The 17325-nt window shown below is 43.8% G+C and overlaps 1 protein-coding gene across 1 annotated transcript in view; it reads left to right on the forward strand.

The window, feature by feature from the left end:
- Window positions 1–6918, forward strand: part of Gk5 (glycerol kinase 5) — an 89918-nt gene extending 83000 nt beyond the window's left edge. Inside the window, exons 14-16 of the mRNA XM_051140464.1 lie at window positions 1051–1110; window positions 2722–2855; window positions 6750–6918. Of these exons, the coding sequence (XP_050996421.1) occupies window positions 1051–1110; window positions 2722–2855; window positions 6750–6898 (343 nt within the window). The 3' untranslated portion in view covers window positions 6899–6918. The remainder of the gene's footprint in view (window positions 1–1050; window positions 1111–2721; window positions 2856–6749) is intronic.
- The last annotated feature ends 10407 nt before the right edge of the window (window positions 6919–17325 follow it).

A 17325-nucleotide genomic window follows, 5' to 3' on the forward strand; every position in this document is an offset into this window, starting at 1 on the left:
TCATTTTCTAGCCCAGGCTGCCTTCAAAACCATGTCGAACTTCTCTCTCTTCCTCTCGCCCTCCTCCTTTCCCCTTCCCCCTCCCCCCTTTTGGTTTTCCAAGACAGGGTTTCTCTGTGTGTAGCCCTGGCTATCCTGGCCTTGCTTTGTAGACCAGGCTGGCCTTGAACTCACAGAGATTCTCCTGATTCTGCCTCCCTGAGTTGAAGGACTCCCCCCCCCCCCCACTCCTTGCCTCCTTAAGGACTTCTGGGAAAATGTAAAAGCTGGCCCACCCAGTTCTCCCTTAAGGACCCCCATTAAGGCCAAAATCTGTAAATCGTATCTGCTTGGAGAGTCCAGTTTGTCCCAAGGACAGCCAGCCTGTGCTGAGGGTCTATCTGTCTTTATTTATCTAGATAAAGATATAGACATATAAAATTGGGGACTGGAAAGATTGCTCAGTGGTTAAGAGCACTGGTTGCTCTTACAGAGGATTTGGTTCCCAGTACCTACATGGCAGCTCCCAACCATCTGTATCTCTAGTTCCAGGGCCTCTGATGCCCTTTTCTGGCTCTCACAGGCACTGCACTCATGTTGTGTACATACACAACCAAAGGCAAAACACCCATCTTATAAAATAAGTGCTTCTTCAAAAATAGCTGAATTGTCATATATAAGCAGTGTTTCCTTTGCTTAAAACAATTGTTTATGAATACAAAATGATATATTCAATACTTTAACATGTTGTTTGACTGTATCATAGTAAAGGCTACTGAGTAAATAGATAACCACTTGAAGTGTTCCTTTATAGACTGGCAATACATTCAACCTAATTGTAAAATAAAAAGTATACTATCATGCCTGAAGAAGAAAAACACAAGGCCCTGAGCTTTTGTAGTTGAGCATGCGTTAGGTGATATCTGGTCGGCCAGTATTTGCTTAATAGTTTCTTTTGTATCTTTTATCAAGTCAAGTAAATAAAACCTTGGTGGTTTTTTTTTTTTTTTTTAAACATCAGGCTGAAATTATGATGAGTATGTCCTCAATATTTATCTTGTCTTTGACTAGGAACAAACAGTTATATGACATGCTGCAGAGGGAAATCCAGATTCCGGTCACAAATATCCGGTAAGCTTCGTTTCTGCCAGGTCCAGTTAGGAGCTACATGGTACTCAGCCTGATGGGCTGGCTCAGTGATGGTCCCCTGGTCTGAGCCCTATCATCACAAAACTAGGACGTAAAAGAGGAGGAGGAGAATGGGGAGGCAGCAGCTGTTATTTATTTTCACTTTTTCATGGCTTTCCAAAGCTTATGCCTAGGTCTTTGGCAGTAAAATCGTTGGTCATAGCACTTTGGAGAGGAAAACGCTAGTTTTAGGTCTATGAGAATATAACACAATATGAAATTTCTGTTGATTATATACAAATCATTGATTTTTTTTTCTTTTTTTTTTTTTTTTTTCGAGACAGGGTTTCTCTGTGTAGCCTTGGCCATCCTGGACTCACTTTGTAGACCAGGCTGGCCTCAAACTCACAGCGATCCGCCTGCCTCTGCCTCCCGAGTGCTGGGATAAAAGGCGTGCGCCACCACGCCCGGCTCAAATCATTAACATTTTGTTGCTGTGTTGGAGCTGTCCTTTTGATGTGGAAGAATCAAATTATTTTACCTTCGTTAACGTCCACATGAGCTCTTCTGTTCGCTTCCTTCATTTTACTTGTCATCTTGTTGGGCTAGTGGCAAAACAAACGGCAGATGCCCACACTTGGACCTGAGTAAAGAACAGTTTTCATCCGGGGGAAGAATTTTCCCTTGGACCCACTGCTGAGCCCACTGGGCTCCAGCGCTCCAGAGCCACGGGCACACAGGTGGCCCTGGTTAAACGCAGTGGGCCACAAAACAAGACACATAGACAGGGACATGAGGGGAAAAAAATGTCTAGGGAAGGGTTGGCTATATAGAGATAGTGGGGGATGGAGCACGGTGAGCGTGGTTAATATGAGTGATGTGCACGTGTGAAATTCTCAAGGAACACATTTAAGTAACAGTAAGGAGAGGAGTGTTTGAGGATTACATGGTGCCTGGTCCCAGCACTCGGGAGGCAGGGGCAGGAGGATTGGAAGTTTGTGTGGTTCCTCTCTAACTAGTAAGTCCAAGTCCTGGGCTAGCCTGGGCTTCGTGAAATCCTTGGGGTCTTATTTCTGTTGTAAAGATCTTGCCGTAAGTTTAGTGCTAAGAGCCGGGCGTGGTGGCGCACCCCTTTAATCCCAGCACTTGGGAGGCAGAGGCAGGCAGATGATGATGATGATGATGATGATGATGATTATTATTTTAGTGCTAAGTGATAAAATTTTGAAAGTAAAATATAAAAACAGAGCCAGGATGAGGACACTGCTCTGTGGTGCCCACTTCCTTAGCACCTGCAAGACTCTGGCTTGACAGCATCCCACCCTCCCCCCCCTTCAAAAGGTGAATTTTAAGTCTAGTTACCCACATAAAAGCAGTTAATGGGGCCGGGCGTGGTGGCGCACGCCTTTAATCCCAGCACTTGGGAAGCAAAGGCAGGTGGATCACTGTGAGTTCGAGGCCAGCCTGGTCTACAAAGTGAGTCTAGGACAGCCAAAGCTATCACAGAGAAACCTTGTCTCGAAAAACCAAAAAAAAAAAAAAAAAAAAAAAAAAAAAAAAAAAACAGTTAATGGTTGTCTAACAGTAACTCACCTTGGATCCTGCTTCCCACAGGGCGGATGGAGGAGTCTGTAACAACACTTTTATCATGCAGATGACTTCAGACTTGATTAATGAGAAGATAGACAAACCTGCCCACTTCGACATGTCCTGCTTGGGTGCAGCCACACTTGCTGGCCTTGCTGTGGGTACGTGTACAATTTATAAAACTGAGCACTTTCTTGTAAGTGGTTTCTGCGATGCCACTGCTCATCCTCAGTCACAGATGACAGAGAGCATCAGGAAAGTCTGTGTTTATTCATGGGTATACAAGCCTGATTGTCCTGTCCTAATTTTACTAGAAGAACTGTGACGTGAGGGCATCTCAGTCTCGCCTACTTTGGTCTCTTAACAAGGGTTGGTCTTTGGATGGACTTTCTCAGTATACAACATTAAAGAAAATAACTAGAGGGCCGGAGAGATGGCTCAGAGGTTAAGAGCACTGGCTATTCTTCCAAAGGTCTGGAGTTCAATTCCCAGCAGCCACATGAAGGCTCACAACCATCTATGAGATCTGGTGCCCTCTTCTGGCGTGCAGGAGTACATGCAGGCAGAAACACTGTATACATAATAAATCAATCAACCTAGGAGTCCACTGAAGAATGGCAAGCACTGTAGTTTCCCTTGGAGTGGACACCACAAGGAAAACTGAGAGTTCAAAGCCTTAGAGCAGGGTGAGGCTCAAGAGGTGAAAAATAAAAAGAAATGTTAGGCCAGGCGTGGTGGACATCTATGCCTTTAACCCCGATAGGGAGGCAGAGGCAGGCTGATCTCTGTGAGTTTGAGGCTAGTCTGCTCTACAAAAGCAAGTCCAGGACAGCCAGGGCTGCACAGAGAAACTCTCTCTTGAAAACCCCCCTCCCAAAAGAAAGAGAAATGTTAATAATGAAGAGAAATTCTAGCTAACTCAACCTAACAGGATTCTCGCTGGACGCAGGCCAGAGTTACAGGATAGCACCTAGGATGAACCTTGAGGCCCAGAATGTTGAGGCATAGTTGAAAAGAGATCAGATACGTGGTGACGCACACCTTTAATTCCAGTACTCAGGAGGCAGAGGAACCTGGATCTCTTCAGCTTGAGGCCAGCCTGGTCTATAGAGCAAGATCCAGGACATCCTGGGCTACACAAAAGAAACCCTGTTGCAAAAAAACAAAAAGCGAAAAAATAAAAGATGAAATCAGCCATTTGGTGAGCGCCTGCTACAAGATGGGCATGCCTGAAAATTAAGACGTTAAAGCCGCCAGGCGTAGTGACTCATGCCTATAATCCCAGCACTCGGGAGGCAGAGGCAGGTGGATCGCTGTGAGTTCGAGGCCAGCCTGGTCTACAAAGCGGGTCCAGGACAGCCAAAGCTACACAGAGAGACCCTGTCTCAAAAAACCAAAAAAAAAAAAAAAAAAAAAAAAGACGTTAAAGCCACAGTCCCTTGTCTCTGGTGTCCTCAGACAGATGATAAACTGTGATTAGATCTGTGATAAACCCAGCAAAGATCGATGGTATGATGCCATGAGGGTAGGAGTTCCAGAAGAAGCTAAGCTATGGCTTACAGAGCAAATTGAACAGTGTATTTATATGTACACACACACACACACAGATACACAGAAAGACACATACAGAACACATACAGATGCACATATAAACACACATACACACAGATGCACCAAAGACACACAAACACATAGACATGCACAGATGCACACAAAAGCACACAGACACAGATACATAGGTATACATACAAAGACACACACAGATATACACACAACACACACACAAAGAGACATATGCGTACACAGAGATACACACATATACAGAGATATACAAACACACAGATACATACAAAAAACACACATAGATATACACAAGTATATGTCATCTAAAATATATCACTGTTGGTAAGAGAAAATGTAATTTGTAAGAAATAATTGAGGTTGATCCTGGTTCTGAGGAGAGGGCGGGGCATAGATACAGTCAAGTCTCGGAGTCCAAGACCAGCCTGGTCTACAGAGTGAGTTCTAGGACATCCAGAGCTACACAGAGAAACCCTGTCTCAAACAAACAAACAAACAGGCACTTGAGTAGTGAGCTTCTGACAAGACACCTTATCATTTGAGGCTATGATATAGTTCCAAATGTGTCCTTTTATCACTTTTTGTTTTTTGAGACAGAGTTTCTCTGTGTAATAACCTTAGCTGTCCTGGAACTCTCTTTGTAGACCAGGCTGGCCTCGAACTCACAGCGATCTGCCTGCCTCTGCCTCCTGAGTGCTGAGATTAAAGGCATGTGCTACTACATCTGGTGTCATTTTTTTAAAGACTTATTCATTGTATTTATTGCATATGAGTGCTTTATCTGCCGAAGAGTGCACCAGATCACATTATAGACGATTGTGAACTACTATGTGGTTGCTGGGAATTAAACTCAGGACCCCTGGAATAGCAGGCAGCTCTCTTAACCACTGAGCCATCTCTCCAGTCCTTTTGTCACTTTTTTTGGTTTTTTGAGACAGGGTTTCTCTGTGTAGCCTTGGCTGTCCTGGACTCGCTTTGTAGACCAGACTGGCCTCGAACTCACAGCAATCCACCTGCCTCTGCCTCCTGAGTGCTGGGATTAAAGACGTGCGCCACCACGCCCAGCTTTACTTTTTATTATGAATTAGAAATCATCTTTCCATCCAGGCGTGGTGGCGCACGCCTTTAATCCCAGCACTCAGAAGGCAGAGACAGGGGGATCTCTGTGAGTGGGAGTCTAGCCTGGTCTACAAAGCAAGTCCAGGAAAACCAAGGCTACACAGGAAAAATAGTAAAACAATAAATTGTAGAACTATAATGCTATGATTTTATCTTGGATTGGAATTTAAATAACTTGTATGTGGGGCCGAAGAGCGAGATGGCTCAGCAGTTGAACGCATTGACTCTTCTTCCAGAGGTCCTGAGTTCAGTTCCCAGCAACCACATGGTGGCTCACAACCATCTGTAATGAAATCTGATTGCCTCTTCTGGTGTTCATGAATATAGAGCATTCATATACATTAAATAAATCTTTTAAAAATACTTTTAAAAACTTGTATGAAACACTATTTTTTTTAAAAGAAATTATGCATCTCGTCTTTGATTTTATCTATATTATTCTATTTTAGTTGCCAGTTACCTCCATTTATCTTCATTTATTTTTATTGTATAAAAAGAAATTTCAGCCGGGCGTGGTGGGGCACGCCTTTAATCCTAGCACTCGGGAAGCAGAGGCAGAGGATCTCTGTAAGTGTGAGACCAGCCTGGTCTCCAAAGCGAGTCCAGGACAGACAACATTACATGGAGAAACCCTGTCTCAAAAAAACAAAAACAAAAGACAAAAAAACATTTCAAGGTGTATGTGGTAGCTCATACCTGCATTCCCAGAACTGGGGAGGCCCAGCCAGGATAACCACAAATTCAAAGCCAGCCTGAATAATTTAGCGAGACTGTGTAATAAAATAAAGTCGAAAGAGGTTCAGGGTGTGTGTGTGTGTGTCAGTGTGTCAGTGGTGTGTCAGGGTGTCAGTGGTGTGTCAGTGGTGTGTCAGGGTGTCAGTGGTGTGTCAGTGGTGTGTCAGTGTGTCAGTGGGAGAACACTTGCCTGTTGTGTGAGGCTCTCTGTTCAGTCACAGTACAAATGAAAAGTGTTATAATGCTATTCAAAAATAAAACTCAGGGTTAAAAAGAAAAAAAAAATTTTTTTTTTCAAGCCAAGGTTTCTCTACATACCTGTGGCTGTCCTGGACTTGCTTTGTACATCAGGCTGGCCTCAAACTCACAGAGACCCTCTTGCCTCTGCCTCCCCAAGTACTGGGATTACAGGCCCAGCTGCAAAATATTTTTCTCCTAGTGCATCTTTCCCCTCTTGTATCTGTTTGGTTATGTATATACTTCCAAAGCAGCAAGTGTTCTGATCTGTGTTCTAGCATAGCAACTGTTCTCCTAGGCAAAACTCACATAGGATTGGTGAGTATATTCCATGAACTCATTATTTGCTTTAAATTTTGAGATTTTTATTTTTCAATCTGTAGGATTTTGGTCTGACAAGGAAGAACTACAGAAGCTGAGGCAAAGTGAAACAGTTTTCAAGCCTCAGAAGAAGTGGCAGGAATATGAAGCAAATATGGAGAACTGGGTGAAAGCTGTGACTCGCTCCATGAACTGGTATAACAAGACGTAGCACCAAGGAGCCGTTGACAGGATGTCATCCTGACCGTGGCCAAGAGAAGATTCAAAATGAGCCTCACAAGCCCAGAGAAAAAGCGTTGCTCTTAAACACACACACACACACACACACACACACACACACACACACACACACACACACACAAAATACTTCTTACTTTTTTTTTTTTTTTTTTTTTTTTTTACTTACTTTTTAAATCCAAATCTTAGTGAAATGCTTAGGCAGAGATACCTCCAAATTGTGTCTTCTTTCTTCTAGCGATTTCCAAAGGTCATTGTCCACCCCTCGGCTGCATTTTGACAGCTGTAAATCCTCCTCTTTTTTTAAATACAGGGTCAATGTCACATAGGTCATAGTTACTCACCCTTTGAGAGCTAATCATTCTGGATCAAGCACCATCACGTTTTGTTAAAAATTAAGAAAAAAAAATTACATTTTAAACCAAGTGGGCTATTGGAAATCCATGTAGCTAAGAAAGAAGAACCATTGAGAAAACATTTTATGTATAAAGCCATAACTTCTAAGTGTCCTATTCTAATATGAACTCTTAGCCACTGAGATGAGCTCTAGCGGGCACTTTCCTTTGTTGTGCATAAAGACGCTGCCTGCATTCTTCTTTGCACAACCAAACCATTCAGTTCCGTTGTTGCTGAGCTACAGTGTCACTAAGCAGCCCAGGATGGCTGGCTTGAAACTTAGATGCTCCTGCCTCAGCCAATCAGATTCTGGGATTATAGGTGTGTACCATCATCCCTAACTGAGAGGCTCGTTTTACATTGATGAACGAATTTTAATTTGTGGCTATTGAGGCTGGGGATGGTGGCAAGTACTGGGACTTTCAAGGCTGAGGCCAGAGGGACATGAGCTCGAAGCCTCTCTGTGCAGTGCATGGGTGACAGTAGTAAGGGCCTGTCTTTACTAATACCTTTTATTTTGTTTGCTTGAGAATAGATGTTACTCTCTAACCTATGCTGGTTTCTAACTTTTTTTTTTTTTTTTTTTTTAATGTGAGGCGGTACTTTGCCTGCGTGTATGTCTGTGTGAAAGTGTCAGATCTTGGAGTTACAGACAGTTGTAAGTTGCCATGTGTGTGCTGGGAATTGAACCCAGGTCCTTTGGAAGAGCAGTCAGCGCTCCCGACTGCTGAGCCGTCTCTCTAGCCCCTGGTTTCTAACTCTTGAGCCTCTTGCTTTAGTCTCCCGAACTCTATGGGGTGTTATGTTTTTTTATAAAATGCAAGTGGTTAATGTAAAACATTCTTTTTAGTTCTTTATCTTTCTGTACTTATTGAAATGCTTGCATAAATGTCCCCTTTTTTCAAAGCGCCCATTTGACAGTTCAAATTATTATTAGTAACTTTGGCAACACAGTTCATTATGTAGCTCAGGCTGGCCTAAAACTCCAGGCCCATCTTGCTACAGTCTCCTGAGGTGCTAGGATTCTAGAAGTGTGCCACAGCTGGCATGAGAGTCTACTGTGAAAGTGCCCTAGTTTATCGGTAACTTCAGGCTCGCCTTCATTGGTTACTTGATGGGCCTTACTGTTTGTCTGTCCTGCTCACCTCTGAGAGGTAACACAGGCTGGCTAAGATGATAGACCGTCTGCTTGGTATGATTGCATGAGCCAGTCAGCCACTGGGCCAGAGTCCCCACCTTCAGGCTATGCAGAGGAGCCTCTGGCTGGGTATAACATTGTCCTAGGGCAGTTGATGGCATTCCAGCCCCCCTCTCCATCACGTGCCCCTTTTCCCCTAGGGATTTGGATTTTCTTTTTTTTTTTTTTTTGGTTTTTCAAGACAGGGTTTCTTTGTGTAGCCCTGGTTATCCTGGACTCACTTTGTAGACCAGGCTGTTCTCGAACTCACAGCGATCCGCCTGCCTCTGCCTCCCGAGTGCTGGGATTAAAGGCGTGCGCCACCACGCCTGGCTGGATTTGGATTTTCTTGAGTGTGAATGACCTTGTTCCCATCCTGGCCCATATCACGTAAAAGTGCTTCCACTGTGGAACTATCTGCTACACAATTAGGTTACTAACAGAGAGCTGTGAGAGGGGATCGTGCTGCTGCCGTCATATGTCCGTTTGGGAGTCAGTTATGTGAGAGTAGGGTACATTGAGCTTTCTGCAAATTACTTTCCTGGGCTCCCAGTGTCTTCAATTGTTTGTTTGTTTGTTTGTTTGTTTTTAAGTTTCTTAATGGAAATATTTTTGTTATAGGCATCTTTGTTGACTGCAACCAATCAGAGCTTATGCAGATAATATCTTACTCTTTCTCTTTTACAACATTTCCACACAGCTTTGTGGCCAATTATAAGTTTTCCCATCAATCATGTGAAAGCTGCGTATCTGAATGCTTTTGTAGGGTCTGCTGATAGGTATGGTTTCATAGGAAGTGACTCTATGTGTCAGGGTAGGCTAAATTGTGACGTTAATCACCAAAGATGTGTTGGACATTTCTTCCTAACTTAGCACTGTAGAGAGAAGAGTAAGTATGTGTTAGATAGTGTGAAAATAGCTAACATCTCTTTTTTGTTTTGTTTTGTTTTTCGAGACAGGGTTTCTCTGTGATAGTTTTGGCTGTCCTAGACTCACTTTGTAGATCAGGCTGGCCTCAAACTCACAGTGATCTGCCTGCCTCTGCCTCCCGAGCGCTGAGATTAAAGGCATGCGCCACCACGCCTGGCCCTCTAACATCTCATCCAAACTGAGCCTCTCTTGAAAGATCAGTGACTCCTCCTCCTCCTCCTCCTCCTCTTCCTCCTCCTCGTCGATAAAGAAGCTGGTCTTTTGCTTTTGGCATTTCTGGCCATATTTTAATGACAGGGCTTAGTGACTCTTGTAAAAGTAAATTAAAATTAGAAGTATTATGTCATATGCTTTTGTGGTTATAGAAACGATTGTTAATCGAAAGCAATTGAAGAACATTGTCCCTTCATCTACCTTTTGAAAATAATTTCCAATATGCTAATCTTTCTTAGCATATTTTTTCCCCATTATAGACCTACAAGGCATTTTAAGGAGTCTCCAGCAAACTCAGGACAGTGTTCCTGTGCAGCCTGTCTGAAAGTGGTATCAACTGCTTTATAAATGACTTCCCGATCTTCAAATCTCTTCCATCCATTGGTGGTATACGGCTTCTCAATGTCAACTTTGTTCTTAGTTTTTGTGACAGGGTCCCACTATGTAGTCCTAGCTGGACCAGGCTGTCCCCACACTCACAGAGCTCTGCCTGCTGCCTCTGCCCCCTGAGTGTTGGCGTTAAGGACTTGTTGCTAGTATACCTTGCAGCACTGCGGGCATTTTGAACTGGATTTGTCTTTGCTTCGGGATGCTGTGCAGGACACAGCTGGGTGCTTGGCAGGATCCCCCCACTGTTCAGCATTCCCCTGGTGGTTTTGTTTTGTTTTGGCTTGGGTTTTGGTTTTTAGAGACAGGGTTTCTCTGTATAACTGACTGTCCTGGAACCCACTTCTCCTGGTTTTTATGGCTCCAAATGCCTGCCAGCATTAGCCATTCTGAGAGACAAAAATCATTGTCATTCGAGAATCACTGATAGTGGCTATTAGAAGAAAAATGAAGATTAGGGGCCTGATAGTCATCTGTTCTACTCCTGAGCTGCATCCTAGGGGTACAGCTCTGGCCCTACCCCTGTTTCTCAGAGACAGAATCTTACTGTGTGGCCTAGGTTGGCCTGGAACTCGTGGCAGTGTTCCTGCCTCAGCCTCCTGGGTGCTCAGATTACAAACGTGAATCACCAAGCCTGCCTTTGCTTCACGTTCACCTCTGAACAAGGAGAGGATCATCGTCCCATGTGGTGCTCCCTGAAGCCGAAGCCACGTTCGCGCCTCTCGGAACTTAGCACTGTGCCTTCATTTTTATGGAAGGATTTCTACTTCACATTTTTCTCTGATCTTACATTTACTGATCGTGTCTTATACTTGTCAAAAAGGAAGATATTTACAGCTATAGACATGTGTTTGTTAAAAAAAAACACACACACACAAAACAAAAAGCCACATGCCTCTGTTTTCAAATATGGTTTTTTTTTTTCGAGACAGGGTTTCTCTGTGTAGCCTTGGGCATCCTGGACTCACTTTGTAGACCAAGCTGACCTCGAACTCACAGCGATCCGCCTGCCTCTGCCTCCCGAGTGCTGGGATTAAAGGCGTGCGCCACCATACCCGGCTCTCAAATATGTTTTGTAGAGACATAACAGCCATAGATACACATGGATATAGCAGCTTTTCCGAGGCTGGTTTGGGAATTTACCCTGGAGAATGGTGCATGTTAAAACATGCCCAGCTATTTTTGGCTTTTTAAGGTATCATTGAAACTTTCATTCACAAGTTTTATATATTAGACTTCAGATAACTAACATTATATTTTAAGAGTGCCCAACACGCTGGTGCTATCGAAGAAATCCCAGAAGTAGCCCCTTAACTAAGCAAAACAGCATACTAGGGACTAGCTTTTGTTTGTTTTTATTTGAGACAGGGTCTCACTATACAACCATGGCTGTTCTGGAACTCACTATGTAGACCAGGCTAGTGTCAAACTCACAGAGGTATGCCTGCCTCTGCCTCCCAAGTGCTGAGATTAAAGGTCCCCTAGAGCCACTTTGCTCTGCTCTGGGGACTGGTTTCTAATGTAAAATAGTACATACAGCCCAAGAGGCTGTTGAGACTTTTACAGTTCTTTGCGGAGAGATGATCTCTGTGCCTCTGAGTCCTCCAACTCTGAGTCTCCAGTCACCCAGGAGTAGTCTAAAAAAGGCTTGAATCCACTCGTTCTGCACCCCTTTAGGAAGTTTAGACTGCTTTTCAAATAAGGGCAAGAAGCTTCAGACACACCCTGAACATTTACAGTTCTCCTGACTGGGAATCCAAAGCCTGAAGGAGGCTTCAGAACTGAGTAATTCTGAGGTTCTGTTATTCTATTCTTTTTTTGTTGTTTTGTTTTTTTGTTTTTGTTGTTGTTGTTTTTTCGAGACAGGGTTTCTCTGTGTAGCCTTGGCCATCCTGGACTCACTTTGTAGACCAGGCTGGCCTCGAACTCACAGCGATCCGCCTGCCTCTGCCTCCCGAGTGCTGGGATTAAAGGCGTGCGCCACCATGACACCAGCCTTATTTCTGGTACTTTTTGCCATCTGCCTGCTGTCATCCTTTAAATCTCTGTTCATATCCTCGTCACTTCGTCAATTGAATTGTTTGTGAAATGAGCCGTATCTTTTTTAAAAAGGTTTTAAAATAAAATCAGACAAAAAGTTACAGCATTGTCTTACAGTGTGCCCAACAGAAGGGCTTTTAGTTCTGTGCTCACTCCATAGTTCAGGGCTCATACTGTGCAAAAACAGGTTTTAAAGGCAACTTTACTTAAGATTTCCTATAGTGTGTCCGCACACACATTTTGTATATAGCACTCATCATGTTTCTAACTCTGTGCAAAACTATGTGATTTATATAAAGGTTCGAAATGATTTTTGTGAAAAAAAAATAATTAGAAAAGATGGATAAATATAGATTTGAGTTTTCATATATCAGTAAATTTATCTTATCTCTATTGTTATGTCAGTTTTATTCAATAGTAACTGAAACTGTCAAATCATTTTAAAGATCTTTAATAAAATTAAAGATGAACCCAGCAATAGCATACAGAGTTTTTTTGTTCAAAACATTCTTGTTTGCTCATTTGTTTTGTTGTTGTCTTCTTTCTTTTTTTGTTTTGTTTTTTGCTTGTTTTTTTTTTTTTTGTTTTGTTTTGGTTTGGTTTTTTTGGTTTTTTGAGACAGGGCTTCTCTGTGTAGCCTTTGCTGTCCTGGACTTGCTTTGTAGACCAGGCTGGCCTCGAACTCACAGTGATCCACCTACCTCTGCCTCCCAAGTGCTGGGCTTGCAGGCCTGCGCCACTACACCCAGCCTATTGTTTTCAAGACAAGATTTCTCTGTGTAGCCTGGCTGACCTGGCACTCACTCTGTAGACCAGGCTGGCTTCAGAGATCTGTCTGCTTCTGACTCTTGAGTGCTGGAATCAAAGGCATGTGCCAACACCGCCTAGCTTTGTTTTTTCTAAATAACCTAAAATATCCTAGGTAGCTGAGAATGACCCTGAAGTCCCTTCTCCTGTCTCCATCTCAGTGCCAGGCCGATAGGCATGTGCCACCACACCTGGCTTTTTAAAAAAATTATCCAGGATCTGGGAATCAAAGTCAGGCTCTCATGCTTGCATGGCAAGCTCTTTACTAACAGGATATTTTTCTGTTTAGCTTATAGATTTGTTTCTTGCCTTACCTGAGCATTTTTATCGAACACTACTTTCTATCCTGATTTCTGCACACAGAGAAAAATCCCAGAAGGAACTGGGATTATCCCCGATAGTGCAGAGCTTTCTTGGATGCCTAAAGCTCTGGGTTCTTTCTCCGCTACTGCATAAACTAGGTGTGGCACCACACACCTATACTCCCAACATTCATGAGGTGGAACCAGAAAGGCCAGGAGCTCAGGGCTAGCCTCCGCTACCTAGCAAGTCCCAGAGTAACTAGGGCCATAGTGCAGTGGTAGAGCACTTACTACAGGGATGAAAGCCCAGGTTCATTCTCCACCAGTGCATAAAAGAATGAAAGGAAGCCGGGCGTGGTGGCGCACGCCTTTAATCCCAGCACTCGGGAGGCAGAGGCAGGCGAATCGCTGTGAGTTCGAGGCCAGCCTGGTCTACAAAGTGAGTCCAGGATGGCCAAGGCTACACAGAGAGACCCTGTCTCGAAAAACCAAAAAAAAAAAAAAAAAAAAAAAGAAAGGAAATGGAAGAAGCCAGAGAAATATGCATGTTAATTATAGGTGTCACTCGGGTTAGATTTAGGCTTAGTATGTATGGTTAGAGGGAAAAAATGGGCTTTATGGAACCTTGCCTCTCTTCCCTTCTCTCCCTCCCCCTCCCCCCTTTTTTCTTTTTGTGTTGAGACTAGGTCTCATGCTGTATGTAGCCCAGGCTGGCCTCAAACTCGTTATGAAGCCCAGGCTGGCCTTGACCTTGTGGCAGTACTGTTTCATCCTCTTTTTTAATTTCACTTTATATGCGTTGGTGTTGTGCCTACGTGTGTGTGAAGGTGTTGGATGCCCCAGATCTGAAGTTACAGACAGCTGTAATGGGCCCTGTAGGTGCTGGGAATTGGGTCCTTTGGAAGAGCAGCCAATGCTTTTAACCGATGAGCTATCCATCTCTCTAACAGCCCCCACCCGTTTCATCCTCTTAAGTGATAGGGTTACATGCATGAGCCACCACACATGGCTTTTAAGATTTTTGAAAAAATATTTTATTATTACTATATATATACAGGGCTCTGCCTGCATGTACACCTGCAGGCCAGAGGAGGGCATCAGATCACATTGTAGATGGTTGTGAGCCACCATGTGGTTGCTGGGAATTGAACTCAGGACCTTTGGAAGAGCAGACAGTGAGTGCTCTTAACCTCTGAGCCATCTCTCCAGCCCTTAAGATATTTTTTTTTCCGCCGGGTGTGGTGGCGCACATCTCAGCACTCGGGAGGCAGAGGCAGGCGGATCGCTGTGAGTTCGAGGCCAGCCTGGTCTGCAAAGTGAGTCCAGGATGGCCAAGGCTACACAGAGAAACCCTGTCTCGAAAAACCAAAAAAAAAAAAAAAAAAAAAAAAAAAAAAAAAAAAAAAAAAAAAAAAAAAAGAAATGGGTGGTGGGTTTGTCCTTCTATAGTCTAGCACACACCTGGTGGCAGGCAGGCATGACATCAGAGGTTGCTAAGCAACCTAGAGGAAGAGGCAGATCAGATAGGCTAGCAGATTAGCAGATCTGCTTGTAAACTAACACCTGCCTCTGATGCCCAAGTGCTGGGAGGAAGGCTGACTTCTGGATGTTTTCTTATTTATTATTACTGTGTGCATGAGTGTGCACTCATGTGCCATGACAGGCATGTGAGGTCAGGGGACAACTTTCGGGAGTTGTTGGTTCTTTCCTTCCACAGTGAGGTCTGGGGATTTAACTCCTCACCAGGGCAAGATCTAGAGTCATCTGAAAGGAGGGAAACTCAATTGAGAAAATGCCTCCATAAGATCTAGCTGTAGAAGCTGGGCGTGGTGGCGCACGCCTTTAATCCCAGCACTCAGGAGGCAGAGGCAGGTGGATCACTGTGAGTTCGAGGCCAGCCTGGTCTACAAAGTGAGTCCAGGACGGCCAATGCTACACAGAGAGACCCTGTCTCGAAAAACGGGAAAAAAAAAATCCAGCTATAGGGCATTTTCTTAATTAGTGGTTGATGGGGTCATCTCTGGGCTGCTGGTACTGGGTTCTATAAGAAAGGCATGAGAGCCAGGCGTGGTGGTGCACGCCTTTAATCCCAGCACTCGGGAGGCAGAGGCAGGCGGATCGCTGTGAGTTCGAGGCCAGCCTGGTCTACAAAGTGAGTCCAGGATGGCCAAGGCTACACAGAGAAACCCTGTCTCGAAAAACCAAAAAAAAAAAAAGGCGTGAGCAAGCCATGAGGAGCAAGCCAGTAAGCAGCACTCCCCCATGGCCTCTGCATCAGCTCCTGCCTCCAGGTTCCTGCTCTATTTGAGTTCCTGTCTTGGCTTCCTTCACAATGGACTGCAATGTGGAAGTTTAATCCAAATAAACCTTTTCCTCCCCAAATTGCATTTCTGTCATGGTGTTTCATCACATCAATAAAAACCCTAACTAAAAGAAACAAATCCATGAAGAAAGAAAGAAAAGAAAAGAAAAAAAGAAGCCCTAAGACACCCATGTAGCCATCTCACTAGCCCCATATTTGTTTGTATTTGGAACATGTTTTCTTGCAGGATTTCTTCATTTGGGCTGGCCTTGGACACACTGTGTAATCGTTTTAAATTCCTGATTTTCCTGACTGTGCCTCACAAAAGTGCTGCTAGTTCAGGCAGGAACCACCGCACCTGACCAAGGGTAACTTTGGGAAATCTGTTTATTTCTCCATCTGCAGTGGTGACCACACCCAGGTCATTGTATGCCACAGGCAAATACTCTCCCAGTGAGCTACATGCCCAGTTTTTGTTCTTTTTAACATTTTACTTTTAAAAATAGAGTTTCTATTATTATTATTAGTAGTAGTAGTAGTATTCCAGGTTGACCTTGAACTTGCAACTCTCCAGTCTCAGTCTTCTGAGAACCTAGGGTTACAGGTGTGCCCCACCATGCCTTGTTCATTATTTTTTGCTTCTCTTTCTGAATATACTTATTGGCTAGCTGCTGTCTATCCATCAATAATGGCACTGAAAATCAATAGCTCTGACCCTGAAGGCACTCAAAGCCCAACAAGCTGCGGATCCAAGCAAATCATTGCAGCTTTAATAAACGTTAGAAAAGCAGACAAAATTTTATGGGGAAAGAGCTGGAGATGGGTGGTCAAGAGATTCCTTTTTGGACTAAATGTAGCTGATAAGGCATACAATGAACTAGGTGAGGTAAGGGACTGTTGAAACCTCATGAAATAGCACCTAACAGCTCTTGAGACATTTATGTTTGTGTTTCCACTCTTTGCACAGTATTTGGCACACAGCAAGTGCCTAGTAAGTACTGAATCAATAGATGTGCCGTGACAGTTCAGACATCTATTCTCTGGCATTGGCGACCGTAACGACATAATTTCTTTTGTCAAAGGAAACAGGATCCTCTAATGGGCAGACGAGGAGGTAGACAGAAAGCTGTTTGTGCACATTACTAAACTGACACCATGAGTGGGAATGAAAAATCGATTTACATGAATTTTCATCCCTGTAGCAACTCAAATTTATTCTGTACTGGAGAACTTTCAGTATTTGGCTTCAGAACCAAGCTGTTCTTCCTTGTACTGAATTCTTGGCCTGCTGTGAAACTAGCATTTACTTGTGTTCTACAGCATACCCTCATTAGGTCATGGAAATTCACAGCTAGATCAAGGTAGTGTATGGAAAATTTGAAGCCTGCTGCTGTGTATTTCACTCCGTGGCTTTGGAAGATAGTGTGGAATGTGGACTTTAGCTTACGTGATTCATAAGCAAGACTAAAGAGCAACAACTGGAACACTCACTGAACACTCACTGTGCACGCTGCGTGTCTCATGCTGCCTCTCACAGGAGCACACCAAACCATATAGTAACTTCATCGTTTTCAACTTAGGTTTTTGTTTGTTTGTTTGTCCGTTTGCTTGTCTTTTTGAGACATGATCTTTTATGCAGCCCCGGCTTGCAGATCAGGCTGGCCTGGAACTCACAGATATCTCTATGCCTCTGCCTCCCAACTGCTGAGATTAAAGGCATGTATCACTGTGACTGATTTAACATATTTTTTTGACTTCAGGCTTTTACCTTAGAAAGAGGTTAAGAGAGCCCGGGCACAGTGGTGCACGCCTGTAACCCCAGCACTCTAGGAAGCAGAGGCAGGTGG

Source organism: Acomys russatus, chromosome 32, assembly GCF_903995435.1.
Source record: "Acomys russatus chromosome 32, mAcoRus1.1, whole genome shotgun sequence".
In the NCBI taxonomy this organism is placed as follows: domain Eukaryota; kingdom Metazoa; phylum Chordata; class Mammalia; order Rodentia; family Muridae; genus Acomys; species Acomys russatus.